The 19883-nt window shown below is 45.1% G+C and overlaps 1 protein-coding gene across 1 annotated transcript in view; it reads right to left on the bottom strand.

The window, feature by feature from the left end:
- Positions 1 to 19883, bottom strand: part of LOC144754216 (E3 ubiquitin-protein ligase TRIM39-like) — a 140728-nt gene that overhangs the window by 92800 nt on the left and 28045 nt on the right. Inside the window, exon 2 of the mRNA XM_078641801.1 lies at positions 16689 to 16784. Coding sequence (XP_078497927.1) covers positions 16689 to 16784 — 96 coding nt within the window. The remainder of the gene's footprint in view (positions 1 to 16688; positions 16785 to 19883) is intronic.

The following is a 19883-nucleotide window of genomic DNA, read 5'->3' as shown; positions in this document are numbered from 1 at the left end:
ACTCCTGGGCACCCCCAAGGTGGAGGCCAGGCATCCTTAGCGTTGTGGGGGCCGTTGTGGAGATTAAGCAAGCTATTGCCCAGAGTTGCAGAGTGGGACTCCATGATTGGAATAGGCACAGAGGCGAGAATTATCAGGTCCGTGGAATTTTGAGCCCAAGACCCGCCGAGGCGGGGAATTGAACCCTGGTCCCGGGCTAGACCTTTGCATCAGGGTCTGCCTCTCTAACCATTGAGCCACACTAAACTACCCACTTCGTGGGGAGAAGCTAACATCCCTTTGATCCTGAAACCAGGTAAATCCTCTACTAACTGCGGGTTGTATAGACCCATCTCACTCCTTAACTCCGACTACAAGGCTTTCACTAGGATTTTAGCAGACAGGTTAGGAGCAGCTGCAGGAGATCTGCTGCATTCTGACCAGAAGGGTTTTTTTAAAAGGCAGAAATCGTTTTGATCTCACGCACGAGCTGATAGGCGCGATTGATTTTTCTTCCAACTTTACTTTTCCACTGGCTGCCATGACGCTTGATGCAACAAAAGCCTTGGACAAGGTAAATGGGAACTATCTTGCTGCCGTACTTGAGAAACTGAATTTTAGTCCAAAGTTCTGCCGAACTATTAAACTCATATACAGTGACCCGTCGGCAAGGCTCGTAGTGAATGGTAAACTTTCAGCATTAGGAGAGGAACTAGACAGGGCTGCCCTCTCTCTCCCCTCCTTTTCGACTTGTACATAGAGCCATTTGCTCAGAGTCTTTGGGAAGAGTCAGCCATATTACCATTCAAGAGCGGCACATGGGAGAGGAAGGTAGCCCTGTATGCTGATGACATTTTAATTCTTTCGTCAGATCTAGAGACATCATTTCCTCAAGTCATCAGGCTAGCTGAGGAGTTTGGCAGAGTTTCTGGTTATGAAGTTAACGCAGGAAAGACCTAAACCATGACCTGGTACTTGCCAAAGTGTTGATATACTAAGGACGAGATGAGGTACCTGGGAGTTAAAATCGTCCCCAACATTGAGGAGATAGCCATGGTGAATCTTTGAACATCCTTAAAGAGCCAAAAACAAATGAGATCTTGGGTTCATCTTCCCAGGACTATTTTAGGTAGAGTAAACCTGATGATGGCAATTTTACCAAGGTAACTTTTCTCTTTAACACTATTCCATTACATTTTGATAAACAATTGATGGACAGATTCCAGCAGGCAATTAATTCATTTGTGTGGGCCTACAAAGCAACCAGGATCTCCCAGAAAAAACTAAGACGCAGAAGGGAATAGGGTGGTCTCGCACTCCCGGATGTTCAGTACTATGCGTGAATGCTGTTGAAATCCCCAGATTTATCAGATAGAGGGAGATGTTTAAAGCAATGCTGGATCAGGCGGGGCTGCCTCATGAAGGTTTTCTCTTTAAATATGGAGAAAGAAATTTTTCAAGAAAGTTAGGCTGAAGGTTCTATGGGGCGCAGCCCAAGTATGGGCCAGAATTAAAACGTCAACGAGTCTGGAGTATTACTCAAGGTTAGCTCCATTGTGCCCGGGGTCTCCAAGACATGCTGGCCACACAACTAAAAAAACAGCAGGTTTATTAACATGGAGAGACTTAACTGAAGACGGCTCTCTCCTTTCTTGGGCAACATTTGATGAGAAATTGGAAGGGGGCATGTCTAGATTCAAATATATACAGTTAAAAAGTTGGTCCCAAAATCATAAAAAACCGATTGGGTGGGGGAATGATCTTGAAGAACACCTTGTTAAAAAGCCAGCAGGCAAGAAGGAGGTAGCTTTTTTTCTATTGGGCAATTGAGGAGGCCATAGACGGGGATTTCAGACTAGCGGTTGAGCTATGGTAAGAACTGATTCCGTAGGGGGATTGGGCTGAGTTATGGCAGGTCTCTTATAGTACTTTGTTCTCAGTTGTGAAGCCAGCTTGGCTGAGAAGAAACCATTATTTCACCACACATAGGGCCTACCTGTCCCCGGCTAGACTCTAAGATGTCCAATCGTCCACCTGCTAGATGTAAAAAATGTAGCATGGAAAGGGCCCCCAACACACATGTTCTGGACTTGCCCTGCTATTTGAGTTCTGGCAAATAGTGGATTCCACTATAAAGTCTATTCTAGGATACCCAGTACATATTACCCTCAGTTTAATCATTTTTGGTATTCAAACTGAAATTACTGGCCACATTAGAGGTTTTCTATTTTTTTGCTATGCGATTGGCCAGACGAGAAATCTATAAGAAATGGGCTGAGGCCTTGCCTCCTACACATTTGGAATGGCTCTCATCTGTGTACAAAACATCTAAAATTGATCTGGCCAGACTAAAAAAATAGCAAGAAGAGATCCATTTGGGACTGCCTGTTGAATTGGTCTCCAGCCTAGACAGATATATCTAAACTGTCTTTGTATCATGTAAGGATAACCTTTTTGTCCTATGATTAGGCCTCTTGGGAAGCTCTCAGACTGATGGATCCCGTTGGTATCACTGGGTTATCAGGTAATAGTGATCCGAGGTGGGTTCTGTTTTCAGCCGCAGTCTGGTTTCTTGAAAGCTGCGGCGAGCATGATCACCCTCTCATTAACAACGAGAGGTCACCAACAGGTAGGAAGTAGGTGAACCACTGGTAGGCGGGCGATATAGGGATGGGGCAGCACCCCATAAAACCTACATCTCCAAAGTGAGTAACAGTGGCGACCTGCGGATCACCAGTTTGTTGGGGTCAGAGGCGAATGAGGATACATTTTTTTTTTTTTTTAAAAAGAAAGCATTGCACTTCTGTGCTGTCACTGTCTGCATACTAGTGACACACCACAGGAGCCCAATCCTCTACCTGTACAGTATAGACACAGCACAGCAACAGAACAACCAACCTGTATCCTGGTGAAACAGCACAGCCCTCTACCTGTATACTATTGGCACATCACAGGAACACAACGCGCTACCTGTGTGATAATGACACAGCACAGGAGCACAACCATCCAATTGCATACTAGTGACACAGCACAAAGGCACAAACATCTACCTCTATACTAGTGACACACAGAGGTACAACCCTCCACCTGTATACTAGTGACACATTACAGAAGTGCAACCCTCTACCTGCATACTAGTGACATAGCACAGGAGCGCAACTCCCCACCTATATACTAGTGACAGCACAGAAGAGCAACCCCCCCCCCCCCATCTGCATACTGGTGACATCACAGGAGCTCAACCGTCTACGTGTATACTAATGGCCCATCACAGGAGCACAACCATAAGCCTATATACTAGTGACACCCCACAGAAGCACAACCCTCCACCGGTCTATTGGTGAAACATACAGGAGCACAGCCCCCTATCTGTAAACCAGTAACACTGAACAGAAACACACCCCTCTACTTCTATATCAGCAGCACAACCTTCTACCTGTAAACCAGTGACACTGCACAGGAGCCCAATCCACTACGGGTATACTAGTGGCACATCACAGGAGAACAACCCTCTTCTTCAGGAGGGAATGTTGGATTAATGTTTGCACCCCGCGCCTGTTCTCACTGGATTCCTAGAATGCATAAAGTGCATACTTTACCTCTTTGTCGCATCCCTTGAAATGCCATCGCGCATCCCCTGGGGTGATTTGAAACCCCTGCTAAACCAGTACAGTAGTTACAGAGCAGGAGACCAACCATCACCTGTATACTAGTGACAGAGCAGGAGAAGAGCCCTCTACTTGTATACTAGTGACATCGCAGGAGAAGAACCCTCTACTTGTATACTAGTGACCGCAGGAGAATAACCCTCTACTTGTAAACTAGCGACAGCGCAGGAGAAGAACCCTCTACTTGTATAGTAGTAACAGCACAGGAGAAGAACCCACTATTTGCATACTAGTGACAGTGCAGGAGAATAACCCTCTACTTGTATACCAGTGACACAGCCCAAGAGCACAAACCCAATCTGTATACTAGTGACAGCACAGGAGAAGAACCCTCTACTTCAGAGCTTTCTAAACTCTGTAGCGCGACACAGTGCTGTGTCGCCTGCCATGTGTGAGTGTGTCGCACGACAATGTCTGCGAGGGGGCAGATTAGGGCAAATGCTCTCTTGAACGTTTGCATTGTGATGCAGAACACAGAGAAAGGAGAGGCGACATGCGTTACACGCCCTGTCAGTCCACGGAGCAACCTTTGCTCTCCATCCCAGGCGCTTGTAACTGTAAGTTTATAAATTAAAAAAACTCGCCATTAGATTGTATCCCCTGTGCCCCATAGAAACGGAGAACCCGTGGGTGGAATGCGCTGTGTGTCTCTGGTAATGAGGTATTTTTTCGCGACTATGGCCCAGGGAAATTTGGGTTCAGCTCAGTTTCTTCTCACACACTGAGTGTTTTGCCTAATTCAAAGCCTCCGCCCAGCCCCCATCCCCATCTTTGCAAACCACGAGGGCTGAGTCATTAATAACATGTCCAATATCACACGATTTGTTAACACAGGGACACTAACTCAGGTTTCGTAGGGCCTGCAATTTAAACACTTTTAAACCAAAACCCCATCCTTTGTCATGAGCACGCTGGAGCAGTAGCTTCGAGATTGAGGAACAAGTGTGATTGCGTATTCATAGCCCCCTATCCCCCCCCCAAAAAAAAAGCAGCTGCCCCTCCCGCCCCATACCTTGAACTCTTGTATCCTCCTGTGACATCTGAGGGAAGCCTGAACTGTAACCGCTGGGAGAGAAATGTGTGCCAGTGTACTATCAATAGACCCCCCCATCTGTCTTTACACCCCCTGCGTTTCCACGCATGCGCATAATTATGCGCATAATTATGCGCATGCGTGGAAACCCCATGTCTTGTCTGCATGTATTTTTAAGCTCCCCGCTCTTCTGGCCGTTTAGTGCGCATGCGTGTGATTGCACGCATGCGCTTTCAAGATCCAGCGGCGAACACTACCCCTGCTTGAGCAGCGTTAAACACAGCTGCCAAGGTTTCAAATTGCTGTGCGTAACATTTTTATAATTTAAGTGTTATTATGAGAGCAAAGTCACGTAATGAAGGCAAGGGAAACATAAGATGACATCCATTTGAGCAACTAGAAACTGTACAAAGTCACTGAACTAAAGTACATTAATGGCATGCAACTGAAAACTGAGCAGAACGGAGTCAGACAGCGCGACTGCACGGGTCTCCGACACAGTAAACTAAAGGCAGAGGGCACTGGCAGCTCAGAACGATGGAAGCATTAAATTGTATTTATTAATGGCAGCCACAGCAAGTCAGCTGCACTACTCTATACCGACGCCGCAGGTTCAGGGAGGTGCACTTGGTAGGGAGAAATATAATACTATACTGTTTACTTTCAAAGGGTGTGCTTCCATTAGGACCTGAGTATTAGGGTTTCAACTGGTGGCAACGGAATATATATATAGAGCTGCCACCCGAGCACTCACCTCCGAACTACAACTTACTACAGAGAATGAGTTAACTGGCTCTGGCTGGTGATTCGGTTTCTGGAGGCCGGCCGTGAGAGACACAGCAGAGTAACCACAGGGCTCTCTCTGGCACGTTCAACACTGTGTATTTGTATTTGTATAGATTTATAGAGCGCAACTATTGCTCCGAAAGGAGCATCCTGGCGCTAATAAGACAATGTGCACACAATTACAAGTACAATATTAGATAGTGGTCATTACGTAGTCGTCCGGAAGATTAAAAATCCAGGTTTTAAGGTGCTTCCTAAACTGGTTTTCTTGGGTCAGTAGTCTGAGGTTCTTAGGCATTGAATTCCAGGCTTTGGATGACAGGAAGGTTAAAGTCTTACCCCCCCTTGGTTTTATAGTTAAATTTGGCCAATTTTATTAGGTTGTCTCCTGCAGATCGTAACGTCCTGGAAGGGTTGTAGTGGGGATAGCGCCTGATGAGATACTTTGGGCCTATACCATTAAATGCTCGAAAAGCAACAATCAAGATTTTGAATAATATCCTCTTATGCAGAGGCAGCCAGTGAAGGGTCTTTAAGGCGGCCGACACTGAAGATTTCCTTGGCAGTTTAAGAACGAGTCTGGCGGCTGCATGTTGCACGCTTTGAAGTTTTTTCAGCGTGATTTTTTTAACACCTGCCATCAAACCATTACAATAATCCAGGCGTGCGAGGATTAAGGCCACAACAACAGCCTTTCGTGAATCAGTGGGCAGGAAGTCAAAGAACTTCTTTAGAGATTTTATAATACTGAAGCAACTTCCTGCCACATTCCTCGCATGCTGATCAAATGATAGCTCGGTGTCAAATAGGACACTTAGATTTCTTGCTGATGCTACAGTTTGTGGGGGAGCAGGAGAATCCTCAGGCCACCATTTGCTGGGACAGAAATGCTGGGTCTTTCCCATTTGAGATGGTTCTCTTCCACCCAACGGAAAACATCCTCAAGGCAATTCTAGAGGTTTTGTTCCGCATTGGTGGAGTTCTTGTCAAGAGGTACAATAAGTTGAGTATCATCGGCATACGATGTCACTAGTATGCCGTATGACTCAATAAGGGAGATGAGGGGGACCATATAAATATTGAACAGGAGTGGGCTCAAAATAGAGCCCTGGGGAACTCCCGACAATACCTTTTTTTCCTTGGAAAGGAAAGGACCCAATGCAATTGTTTGGGATCTCTTCGTCAGGAATGAGACAATCCACGCCAATACTACATCCAAAATTCCAATATTTCTTAGTCTCCCAATCAGGATAGAATGGGAGATGGTGTCGAACGCCGCTGTAAGGTCTAATAAAATCAGAACGGCGTGCTTTCCTTGATCCTGCAGGATTTTTATGGAATCAGGGAGTTCAATCAGAGCTGTTTCCGTAGAATGGTGAGGCCGGAAACCAGATTGTTCGGGATGGAGGACATTGTTGCTTTCTACATGTCTTTTTAGCTCTTTGTATACCATCTGTTCGGAGATCTTACCCAGGACAGGGAGAAGTGAAATTGGACGTAGATTGGCAAGCTCTGTAGGCGATTTGTTAGGCTTTTTCATCAGGGGTTTTACAACTGCTTGTTTCCATTGGCCTGGGACTATACCTGTGTTGAGAGACGAATTTACAATCTCGTTTATAAGGGGGTTGACCACTTCGATTAACTGATGAAGAATTCGTGGGGGGTAAGAATCAGAAGGGGCACCCGATTTACAAGCCAGAATTACTTACCGGGTTAGGGATAACGAAACTGGTGTAAAGGTTCTAAGACTACCAGTCGTGTTTTCTCCCCAGTAAGGAGAGGCAGAGGGCTGATAGACTTGCGGAACTGGGAAATCCTTTTTTTATGCGGTCAATCTTTTCCACAAAGAAGTCCGCAATTTGGTTGCAGAAATCTAGGGAAGGTGGAATTTCAGACTGTAAGGCTATTGGATGAATAAAAGTCTTGACAATGGAGAATAGTGTTTTTTGTTTTTGTTTTGCTTCCTTGATGGCGTTGATATAGTATTCCTTCTTGACGATCTTAATAGTACCAAAGTATATTTTCCTCTGCTGGATATAAAGGATTCTGTTGGCGGGATCATAGGTTTTACGCCAATTGTGTTCACCCTTCTTACATAATAAGTGGAGTGTAGCCAGTTCTGGTGTAAACCAGGGGGCATTTCTTTTTCCTCTTTTTTCCCCATTCTTCGGGGATGTTTGAGTAGAACCCGTTTTTTTTATCTCTTGCTGCATCCAGCTGTGAAAGTATTTCGAGTCTTGGTCGGCATTACCAGACAGGTGGGGATCTGAGTCTGGATTATGGGTTGAAGCTTAAAACTGTCTTCGACCTTAGTCCAGTTAATATTATTTTCTGAATATTTATTCCATTTAAATGAGTTTTGAGGGCGTGATGTTCTAATACTAAGGGGAAACAGACTATGATCAGTCCAAATTTGTGGGACAGGTGTATGGGTTTTCAGAAGGGGAAAGTTAGTACATACCCCATCCAGGGTATGACCTGCTTGATGTGTCGGTTGGATTACCCTTTGTTGTAAATTGAAAATCTCCAGAGTCTGATAAAAATTAAGCGCCTGGGTGTCTAGTTTAGATTCCAACTGTAAATTGAAGCCTCCCAGTGGTGTAAAATGAGGGTAACGAAGTAGTAACTGTCCTAAGGAATCACCAAGTGATTCTAAAAACTTAGTTGAACTGCCTGGGGGGCGGTAAATTAGCCCTCCTGAGAAGGAGGTGGTCTCATTTAGCTTGATGGAGAAGCCAAGCCCCTATATTCCTTTCAGAGGGTCTAGATTGAAAGTATGGCATTTTATGTGGTTTCTGAGCACCAGAGCTACTCCTCCTCCTCTCCCCTTCAATCTGTCCTGCCCAACAATGGTATAGCTGTCTGGCAGGGCTATTGCTAAATCTGGATTGCTACTATTAGTTAGCCAAGTTTCGGTTATGAGAAGGCAATCCAAGTCCCGCTCAAGGATAAGGTCATGAATATCCTGACTATGGCCACACATAAAACGGGCGTTAATCAGCCCGCCTTTAAAATTTAAAGTATCGGCAGCCGTGTTGATAGGAGAAACTGTAGTCTCCACTTAGGACCCATGGGAAGTCCATTTGCAGTACCTACAGGAGAAAGGTCCCCTGATCTTGATCATATCCCAACTGCACGGACAGTTATTTGCAGTATTGAGATTACGGAGGTCACTTGCCTGATACAATGGGATGGAACGAAGTCCAGAGTGTCCCCCGCCTGTCACGTCCTTGGCGCGGACGGGCGCAGACTGGCTTTCCTTTGGCGCACTGCCGCTGCGCCCGCCCGCTGCGCGGACGGGAAGTGCAGTCCTTCATATAGTGGTGGAGGAGGGTGGGAGGCGTCGCAAGAATAGAGCGCTGCCCTTCTTTCTCCCCAAGGTGGCGGCCGTCCCTGTGTCCGATCGCATCAGCTGTAAATCGCTGTGCGAGGACCAGGGTTCTAGTTACTGCAAGAGCGAGGGTAAGTGTGGGGTTAAAAGGAAATTGATTCTTCCAGGAAAATACACAATATTTTAAAAACACAATTTAGCAGTTTTTAGAAGGTGTCAGCCTAGCCCCCGGCTTTCCGCCTCAGGGGATAATTATAATGCACAGTGATTAGGTGCGCGCGGCATAAGAGGCCAATTATATACCTGGGAGGGCGGGAGGCGTCGCAAGACTAGAGCGCTGCCCTTCTTTCTCCCCAAGGTGGCGGCCGTCCCTGTGTCCGATCGCATCAGCTGTAAATCGCTGTGCGAGGACCAGGGTTCTAGTTAATGCAAGAGCGAGGGTAAGTGTGGGGTTAAAAGGAAATTGATTCTTCCTGCAATGCAGTAAGTGCTGTGGTGAAAGGGACAAGCTCAGTGTGAACTAGTCCCGATCGTCTATGCAAATTAGATGCGGTAAACAGCATGTACCCGGCACTGAAGTTGGGCAAGACAGCTTGACAGGCAGATGAGGTACACACTTGGAAGTCACAGCTGCCCGCCAACACTAACATCAGTGACAAGGTCAAAACTAGAAAACGATGAGTCTGGCACTGCCTGCGATACTTACAAACTTGCGCCAGCCGCCCGGCCATCAAACTGGAACATTCCTTGTATGGTCAGTTGATCCTCCGACCAGCTGGGAAGTGTCTGTTTTACATGCTTCTCCGTCAAATAAAGAAAGTGTTCCTTACCTGCTCGGCGTAGTCTTCATCCTTCTTTACCACAAATGCATTTATATAGAAGTTTAACCTGTAAATAAAATATCCATTCAACCATTTCTAATGCAAATTCAGGAGTCTAAAGACCTAGAATGCTGAGCCCACACATTAACCAAATAACTGCATCCAGGCCAGGCTCACATACTAGGATGTTGATAGCTGAGCAAGTTATTTGTTGGATTTTTTTCCTCTTTTTGAATCCAAAGACTTTTTACCAGTAAAAAAGCTTTTGGCACGTCGCCCACACAGTCTAACTATATGTTGTTTAATGAGACTTCTTTGTGGCAAGAAATGATCTCGAGAATCACCCCGAGAGTGGCTGGTGTATTTTGCCCGAACGCTGATCTACTGCGAGTCTGCACAGCAGTGTTGGTATGACTCATTGTGCAATGGATTGTCAAAACATAGCATTTCTTACACACAGAGTCCTGCGCATGTGCAAAGTGAGTGACACGGGTAGGGTGTGCACAGCCAGACAGGGGAGCACGAACAGACAGGCAGAACCTGCATGAATCGGCACCCCTCTGACGTAGGGGGTGTACAAAACGACGGGGTGGTGATATAGTTAGAACACCGGCAAGGAATGTGGAAGGAGTACAGGACACCTGCCCGGTAACAGTGCGCTTAATAAATGGTAAAAATAAATAAATAAATAAATAAATAAATAAATACAGGAACAGGGGGCGAGGAAGGAGAGCTTTCTCACAACACAGCCCGAGTTTGGAAAGCTGTGGGAGGTATGACATGATTTTACTAGGGCTAGGCAGATTAACTGTCCGCATGTTACAGGTTCCCATCCATCAGTCCTCACAGACTTGTTGGGGTGACATTTTTATTCCTCGCCATTTTTGACCCTCTCAGAGCTCAATATTCACTCCTTCAGCTCTCTACGCGCTGTAAAAGAGGTGCCTGTCCCTGACCAGGAGGAAGGGGCAGAGACCCTGGAGGGGGTCCTACGCTTTGCAAGATCAGTGCTCCTTCAGCTTTGGAGGCGACAATATCGAAGTCTTAAATTAAACAGCCCTGAATGGGTGAATGGATGCCATGCTGGGGTCCTGTCTGGGAATATGCCCGTAGTTTTTATAAGTTCTTCCGTTGAGCACATTTGACTGTGAGAGACACAGGGAGAGTTAGATCTGCCCAGGACCATAGTGCCAACATCAGCAACATCCCCCTCCTGCACAGCACAGCAATCTCATAATAAAGAACACACAAGACACATTGTTTGTTTGAGAAAACATTGCTGCAGGTTGTATTTGCATAATAAATATGTGTCTTGTGTAACTAAAGTGGTGCTATGTAAAGCACTCTGATGCCAGATATCTTTGGGTCTAGTTTGCGCTATATATTAATCTTTACCATCGATTTATCTTTTGACTCTGTTCAATGCTCTGTTGCCTTATGAGACTTAAAAGCTTGGCAGTTTCAGAGAGCTTATCGCATTCACTCCCATGTGCCAGCATTAAAAAAACAGACAATGGATGTTAGTTGCAACACCACGAGACCACAGTTCTTGGGCCCTGCCTTCATAAACTAGAAATTCAGCCTCTTAGACCCCCGCTATGATACTCATCACCCTCCATGACAAGACTCTGGCAAAAATGTAGTGCTACATATATTTCCTACACTGTTGATATGAATTCATTTTCACCCGCTCCCTTTACTCGGAAATTTACAAGACCACAGCAGGCTCATGATCATCACTGGGTCCTAGACAGTTATGCTGCATGCTGGGGTGTGTTTTTTTCACTTAATATAAGATTGAGAGGGTCTGAACAAGATAGCATGTCAAATAGAAGACATTTTGTGTGTTGCCTCCTAAATTATGCATAAAAAAAGCAAATACAAAATGTAAAATTTTAATAGACTCCGTAAATATGAAGGAATTTGAAATTGGAAGCTAAAAAGAACGCTGTTAACCTTAACTAGATTTATGGGAGCATTAAAAGTTCAGGAAAGAGATTCTAGTATAAAACATTGGTGTGAGCATTGAGAGCATAAAAGACAGTGATATGCTAGAGCAGAGCTTTCCAAACTGAGGTTCTTCCTTGCACTAATAGTCAAATTTGTATAAGAAGCCAATCTGGAGGGGGTACTATGTGATATTGGTCTCTCCGCAAGGTTGTGTAGCTAAGCTTGCAGGGCTCCTGTTCTGAGAACCCATCTGTTAATAAAAGAAAGGGCGTCATAGCCCCATGGCTGATTTTATGTTGCTTAATGTACTTCTACCTCCGTTATTACAATGCTCGTGTTCCAAGTTCTAAGCCTGTGATGACTTTGCTTTATGTTCCTGCATTGTATTTATGTTGTTATCGTTTGCCAACTTGAGCTGTGATTGAGAGGTATAGTTACAGAAGAGTGAAAAGATAAAAAAGTAAAGACCCTTAGAATATTATGTTTTTTGAAACAGAGAAGCAGATGCACAGCCATCGCTGGGATTAGTCATCCTTCATATCTTTAACCCTTTGAAAGTTTTTACGATTTATAGTGCTTCACAGAAACTCATTGATAAATCTTGCACATTTATGCCTAACAGACCGGGGGCTGACCGGCTACTCTAAATTTCAGAAGATACTTTTCCATTAATGTGAATCGTGTAGTCACAGAAGCAAGCTGCCTCAATTCGGCTTCTGTAATTAGTAAAACAATTATCCCTTCCCTAATTAAGACACAAAAAAAAAAAGGGTGAGTTTTTCAAGAGTTGATACAGCCGGTCTAGGGTGGCCTTCTTGGCCCTGGGCTGTCTCAATTCCTTGAGCTGTCCTCATGATGTTCCATCATGTCAGCTGGGTCTTTCTCGGATCATGCCACTCCTCCTGGCAGGTACAGTCCAGCTTCTTGTGCATGCAGGTAGGCTTCCTTCTCTCTTCATGTCAAATCGCAAGACAGTTCTGTAGGTAGTTTCCCGACCATCTAACTCTGGTTGTTTGTACATTCCGCAAGTCCCGTTTCAAGCAAGCTGTTTAGTTTTTTTGCTGTTAAGTAAATTCTTTGTTTATACTTACGACTTTCAAAACTGGTTGAGATTCCAGCTCTGTGTTTACTGCTTACTCTTACAGTGTAAATTCATTGTCATATAGCTGGGTCTGAACTGAGGTGGCGATTTTGTTTTTGTGCCGTAAATCACTGGGGCATGCGTCAATGTGTGCATGATTATATTCTTGTTTCAGGCCGAACCCTAGCCTTGCTTACACCCAGTTTAGCCAGACACGGTTTTTGTTAGAACAGATTCATAATTGCTTTATTAACCCTCCTGCTTCCTCAAATTTGCTTGAAAATGCACCATTTGCCTACTATTTTTACATATTTTACAAAAGCCCCCCCCCCGAACCCCCTTTAGGTGGTTCAGCCTTGCTCGTTGTGCTCGCTCGCATTACCGTGTCACAAGATGAAGATTGTCTAAAAGGTGTGTCACCAACATGAAAAATTTGGAAAGCTGTGCTCTACTTGTATACTAGTGACACAGCCCAAGAGCACAAACCGAATCTGTATACTAGTGCCAGCACAGGAGAAGAACCCACTATTTGCATACTAGTGACAGTGCGGAGAATAACCCTCTACTTGTATACTAGTGACACAGCCCAAGAGCACAAACCCAATCTGTATACTAGTTGACAGCACAGGAGAAGAACCCACTATTTGCATACTAGTGACAGTGTGGAGAATAACCCTCCACTTGTATACTAGTGACACAGCCCAAGAGCACAAACCTAATCTGTATACTAGTGACAGCACAGGAGAAGAACCCTCTACTTGTATACTAGTGACACAGCCCAAGAGCACAAACCCAATCTGTATACTAGTGACAGCACAGGAGAAGAGCCCTCTACTTGATAAAAGTGACACGGCCCAAAAGCATAACACCCCCCCCCCCCCCCCGATTAGTATATTAGTGACACAGAACAGGAGCGCAACCCTCTACCTGTATATCAGTGACTCATGCAGGACACAACCCTTACCATTATACTAGTGACAGCACAGAAGCACATTCCTCTACCTGTATACTAGTGACAACAAAAAGAACAACCCTCTACCTGAATACTAGTGGCACACCAAAGGAGAACAACGACCTACCTGCTTACTAGTGACACAGCAGAAATCTCTCCTGCAAGGTTTGATTCTGGACTGCCTCACGATGGGTCAATTCACCCTTATCCCAAAAAAGCCAAATGCAGATTTAATGGACACTAACAAATTCAGACCTATCTCCAACATCACGACTTTAGCCAACCGTATTGAGAAATGCAGACACACACAACTATGTCATCACATTGAACAAATCCAACTCCTCGACCAATATCAAACAGGCTTTAGATGTGGACACGGTACTGAAACTGCTCTGACACATCGTTGATGACGCATTGAGACTACTGGACCAAAATGAAAGTCCCTTCTTATACTCCTTGATCTTTCCACGGCGTTCGACATGGTCAAACAGGACACCTTGATTGATCTTTAAGAATGCATCCTTCCAGCATATAGAACACAGAGAATCAAAGTCCACCACTCCCTTTCTAACAGCTAACCTTCCGTGTGTGTGGCCACTGCACGTAGGTACTGTGGATGTGTAGCACATGTGTGGTAATACAACTCTTTCTGGTGGGGGTTTGAGTTCTGGCATAGTGGGGTCCATTTCAGATGGTTCTTTTCTAGCAGGGCAGAAGATGGAGGCTCTGCTGCTGAAGGCTGCATCATTGCATCCTCCTGTGAGAGTCACCACTTTGTGCAAAGGCTGCGTCTGAGGAACAACCACAAAATGTCAAGAGAATCAAACCAAACCATTTTAAAAGCCTTAGAGAGAGTGGATCTGCACCATCCCTGTAAAAAGAGTATAATAAGTCAGACTCAACCCCTCCCCTCCACACACACACACACACTTTTGTTCGAATTCCAAGGTCTTCTTGACCAAGGAATACTATACATAGTAATACACATAATACTCGAAGGGCTGCTGTGTGCCCATGGATGGAGTCTGACTAACAGACAGTCTCCCAGAGGTGAGGGGACATAACATGAAGTCTGAACAGCTTGATAGGAGATCTGAAGTGCCTAGCACCTAGAAGCCAGCCTGCTGAGAAAGGAAAGTGTGTCAGGCACTACAGCCTGCCATGGAGAGGCGCCCAGTATATTTTCAGCATAGAAAACACCCAGAGAAAGCAGACTGCCATTCGGAGAGCAGCCATCTGTGATGTGGGGGGTCTCCCAGTCTCCCTGTGCAGTCCCCTTTATGAACTGTGCCAAAACATTCCAGGGAGGACTGTGCCAAAATGAACCGTCATCAACATTTGATGCGACAGCACCGATCCGACCTGGCAGGCAGCAGCTGTCAATGGCAGCCATTCACTGAGACCCAACCCTGAGGTGGTAGCGGCCATGACGGAGCACGTGTTTCTCTGTACCCATGGGTATGCCATGGGGTTGGATATACCATGGGGCTGAATATACCATTCATATGGCTCAATCAAAGGTCCCCAGCGCCACATCTTAGAAAGAAACTCATCAACACAATGTTGGAGCTTCTTTTTCCCATTTAGTATTTAGATCAGTGGTTCTTAACCTTTAGACTTCTGTGGACCGCCAGGTAATCATTACTGAAATCCGGAACACCCGCTGGGTTATTATTGGAATCTGGGGACCTATGGCTGAAGCAATTACAAAGATTTTAATCGTAAAACAATACACACAATTTGAGAGACAAGCATTCATTAAACAAATACACAATTTGGTTCTTTATGTACATACACTTTATTAATATATTTTTTTATTTTCTAAGATTTCGTTGACCCCTCAGTAGGTGTAGCAGACCCCAAAAGGCCCCCGGACCCCAGGTTAAGAACCGCTGATCTAGATGAATTCGATTACATATTCTGTGCGTTAATGATGTATATGCAAGGTAGCGGCATGATTACACTGCCAACACCTCGGTTTAGTAAGGGCCTTACACCAGGCGTGCTCAGTCCAAAAGGGTGGATGTATAACTCCAGATCCATACATACACAACTCCACTGAGGTACACAATCACGCAGCGGAATACACGGGTGTGCACTGACATGCAAATGATTGCACAAAAATCATAAATTATTTCCAATGCAGGCAAAGTCACAGAGGCGCCCACTCATACAGAGGCACACAGTGTGCACTCACACACAAATGCTTGAACAAACTCTCTTCAGTCCATAAATAAACTCAGACGCTCACACTCATACACATGCACACATTGCTGTGCACTCACACACATATATAGATGTTTGTACAAACTCACAGGTAAACATCTCCAGACAGTGCATACACAAACACAGATGCCCACTTTCCAGACACACCCATGCATACACCCATACTCACACACAGATGTATGTATCCAGACCCAGAGATACACAACTCCCAGGCACACCCTCATACAGCTGCAAAACATTTAATCGCACATTCAAATACCACCAGACCGTATGATATGTGAACTCACAGACATTCACATATGGAAGTACAAACTCACAGCCAATAAATTCAGACTAAAGCATTCACATCCCGGAAACACACATGCATTGGCATATTCCGATGCTCAAAATGCATACATATAAACAAACACTTAACCATGCCCAAAAAAATAAAAAAAAACAACAATTGAGATGCACAGGCATGTATGCACACCTAAAGATAACTCCAGAACCTTCCATCAAAGCACACATACTGTAACACATAAGTGTGAACGTGCCCGCACATACCCACATATACACTCACAGTTATAAACTCACTTCCAGATAATGCCACACATGTAAATACATTAATACACATTACGTGAGTATGTAAGTATGACCTTAGAATGAGCAGAGTAATTTTTATTTTTGTTTGTTTTAAGACACACCCTTGGCTGATTTCAGGCCATATGTCCAACAGCATTGACTCTGGTCAGTATATTTACCTAGTGTGTATCACAACCTAGTATGTAGGAGGTCTCATTGGCTTCTGTGTGTCTTTAACAGGTACATACAAAGACATGGGCAAATATAAAAACAGACACACAAACACACAGCACTCACTCTGATGGTTTTATATTGTTCCTCTTCCTGGACTTTAGACCCCAGAATATATTCCTCCTTTTTCTTCAGAGGATACAGCCACTCTTGAAGTTTTACCTGCAGGGGTGAGAGTGCAAGAAATAAGTGTAGATCGGTAGTGTGCAGTCTTTCTTACAAAAATATCATTACAATACCCAAACATACCTGCCCAGACATACAGATTGTATGCATCAGTTGTACATATCAAGACTAAGTACCAGCCTCAAGTATCACAAACAAGGACACAGACAAGGATGTCACCTATTTGCACATTTTCAGAACCAGGCCAGAACTCCTGCTCCAGATAAACTAGCTTCATCACTGGCACTTACTCCTACTTGATAAAGACATTAGTATTTTACACCTAAACCCATATTAATACTTAGATGAGAAACTACTTTAAAAAATAAACTTTGTCATACTGACATTTTTAAAGCACCAAGTGAGAGTATCTATAACCCCAGCCCAGAATAAACTGGTGAACATTCATGTTGCCGTATGACCAGGGGGATTGGAAACACCATCATTTAAGCTGTACTACTACTGTGCACAGGCACCGCACACACACTACTGGATACACAATCTGCCATATATGGCCCACTAAGCAATTGAGCAAGACACAGCACATCAATACCCTCAAGTACCCGGATTGGGAGGGCAGCTGTACTGAATTAAAAACTCAGTCAATAGTGTACGACTGGCCTAGGAGGGCCTCAGAAGATGCTGAGACTGCCCTGAGCTATACACCCAGGAACAGTCCCCGACCCAATACCCGCTTTACCCAACATCAGCTGACAGTCAAACCCTCAACAAAATAAGAGGGCATAACTAAGATAGGCGATTGATTTCCTCAGTGGCGCCTATATAGACTTAGCTACCGTCAGCAGACGGGTACAACCTACAGTGGTGGAAAAATTCACCTACATAGGTATGCACGCCATTTGTGAAGCACACTACTCATCCTTTCTGTAGGAACCAAGAGCTTCCAAAGTACTCGTTACTCTGAATACTACAATCCAATGCTCACCTGACCTGTAAAGTATAAGCTACTACACAGACATCCGCCCCATTGATTAACGATAAAACTAAATGGTAAACAGACCTGGCCACACCATTACTGAGCAAAAAGGGCTCTATTGCTTCAAACAAGCGGACAAATGGTCGACAGACTACTTCACTTCAACTTTTTGCATCAAGACTACAGCACCCCATTTTTACAAGCCACATATGGTGTAGCTGCTGTAACCATCTGCCTACGTTGCTCTGCATCAAATGCAGACTTCCCGCGCCTGGCACTGTCCCCAAATTGCAGCAATTCGGTGCATATTTGAGCGTGTGTCTGCAAGATTGCCCTTTTAGGATACCCCAAAGGACTACCTGCAACACTCAGGAGATGCGTCTCGCTCGCACTAATGCTGGTGAAACGTATAAACCTATATGCTACATCATTACCTTAAGCAACGTGGGTGGCTGATGGGAGCTGAGCTCCTAGGCAGTTGGACCACACGGCGCACTGACAGAGGAGTCTGATGACCCGATGCCACGGGCTGGATCTGGTTTGAGTTTGAACTTGTCAAGCAGTAAAATTGAGGCAAACCAGACCTATCACAGTAGGGACAATTTAGAGTTGCCACACTAAATCGAACAGCAGCTGAAGCTTTTTTACTAGAAAACCACCATCTGTGAAGTAACCATCAGAAGCAAAGCCCTCTCCAAGGCCGTCAAACATTGAACCAACCCTCTGCCAGAACCTCCAGTCCCTGCATCAGTCAACAATTTAAATGACAAAAACCTCTTCTCCACCAAATCAGATCGAACACTATCAATTCATGCCCGCACTTCCAACCATCTCCCATTTCTTCACCACCAAATGGTATCCCGCAATCGATTCATGCATGGGGATCTATAGAATATTTCTAGGTAACCCCCTTTCCTTCATTCATCATCATCAACCTGCTCAAAGGAGAGCTCCTTCCACCACACTATCTACATCATCATCACCATCATCATCTCCTTCAGTCAAGGAAAACTCTTAGGACAGGTCATATCTTTCCCTTCCTAAAGAAACCATCCCTGGACCCAGCTGACCTCAACAACTTCTGCCCTATTACCTACCTTCCAAGAGCACATCAGAAACAATAATAAGTCATTCGACAATCAATATTGGCTCCAAACCAGTCTGCACCATTAGACAGCCACACTCCAAGTAATAGATCATGCCCTCCTTCTCAATCACAAGAAAACCCCTGACTAGCTTCATACTGTCTCATGTTTGGAGGCACCTATGACAGTATATTACCATATGGATTACTCCTTCGGCCCACCTTGCTCCTCTCCATGATTTTTCAGACCTCCCTGGCACGATCTCTAACGACTGCAGATGGCTAGCCATGCCACTTGCGACAGCCAAACTCTGCACATTCCGTCTCTGGAGGCAGTTCTTTCTCCCCGTCGCCTGAATGGCTCATTAAACTGTATCACATAGCGCTATATGAGAAAATCACTGAATGACCAATTTCAAATCTATGAGCCGGTCTCAAGCCCTTTCATGACAGCAGTGTTAGAATCCTGCTCTCACCCCACACCAGCGTGAGACACACGGACCGATTAACAAAGCCCCAGCGTGAGACACACTGACCGATGAACAAAGCCCCAGCGTGAGACACACTGACCGATGAACAAAGCCCCAGCGTGAGACACACTGACCGATGAACAAAGCCCCAGCGTGAGACACACGGACCGATGAACAAAGCCCCTATCATACTGAACCGGATGGCACCTGCCGGCTCAATGACACTATGCGCCACTGCAGGCTTACCAACACACTTGCCTATTATCAGGCTTTCTTTATTTCTCCCCACCCTCTCCCTTGTCCCACACCCTCCCACTACCCCTTATGGCCAACAGTGCCCCCCACTGCATAGGAGAGTATACGCACTGCAACCAGCTTACCCTCACACAGAGGATGTGATCATACCTCACCTATGATAGCCAGAGGATGACATCTGTGCGCTTATCCTGTGCCACATATGCGTACCGTCTTCCATAAGCTAGTCCCATTTTAATACTTGATGTGCCCTCCGTTTTCTCCACCTTGGTTTCCTTCTTCTTTATTCTGTATCGTAATGGCAGGCACTCACGCCTACCCATGACATTCTTGTAAATTTTAAAGGTTGC

The sequence above is a fragment of the Lissotriton helveticus genome, chromosome 5_1 (assembly GCF_964261635.1).
Source record: "Lissotriton helveticus chromosome 5_1, aLisHel1.1, whole genome shotgun sequence".
NCBI lineage: Eukaryota > Metazoa > Chordata > Amphibia > Caudata > Salamandridae > Lissotriton > Lissotriton helveticus.
The sequence above is the reverse complement of the archived record's forward strand: the minus strand, read 5'-3'. Positions and strand labels throughout refer to the sequence as shown.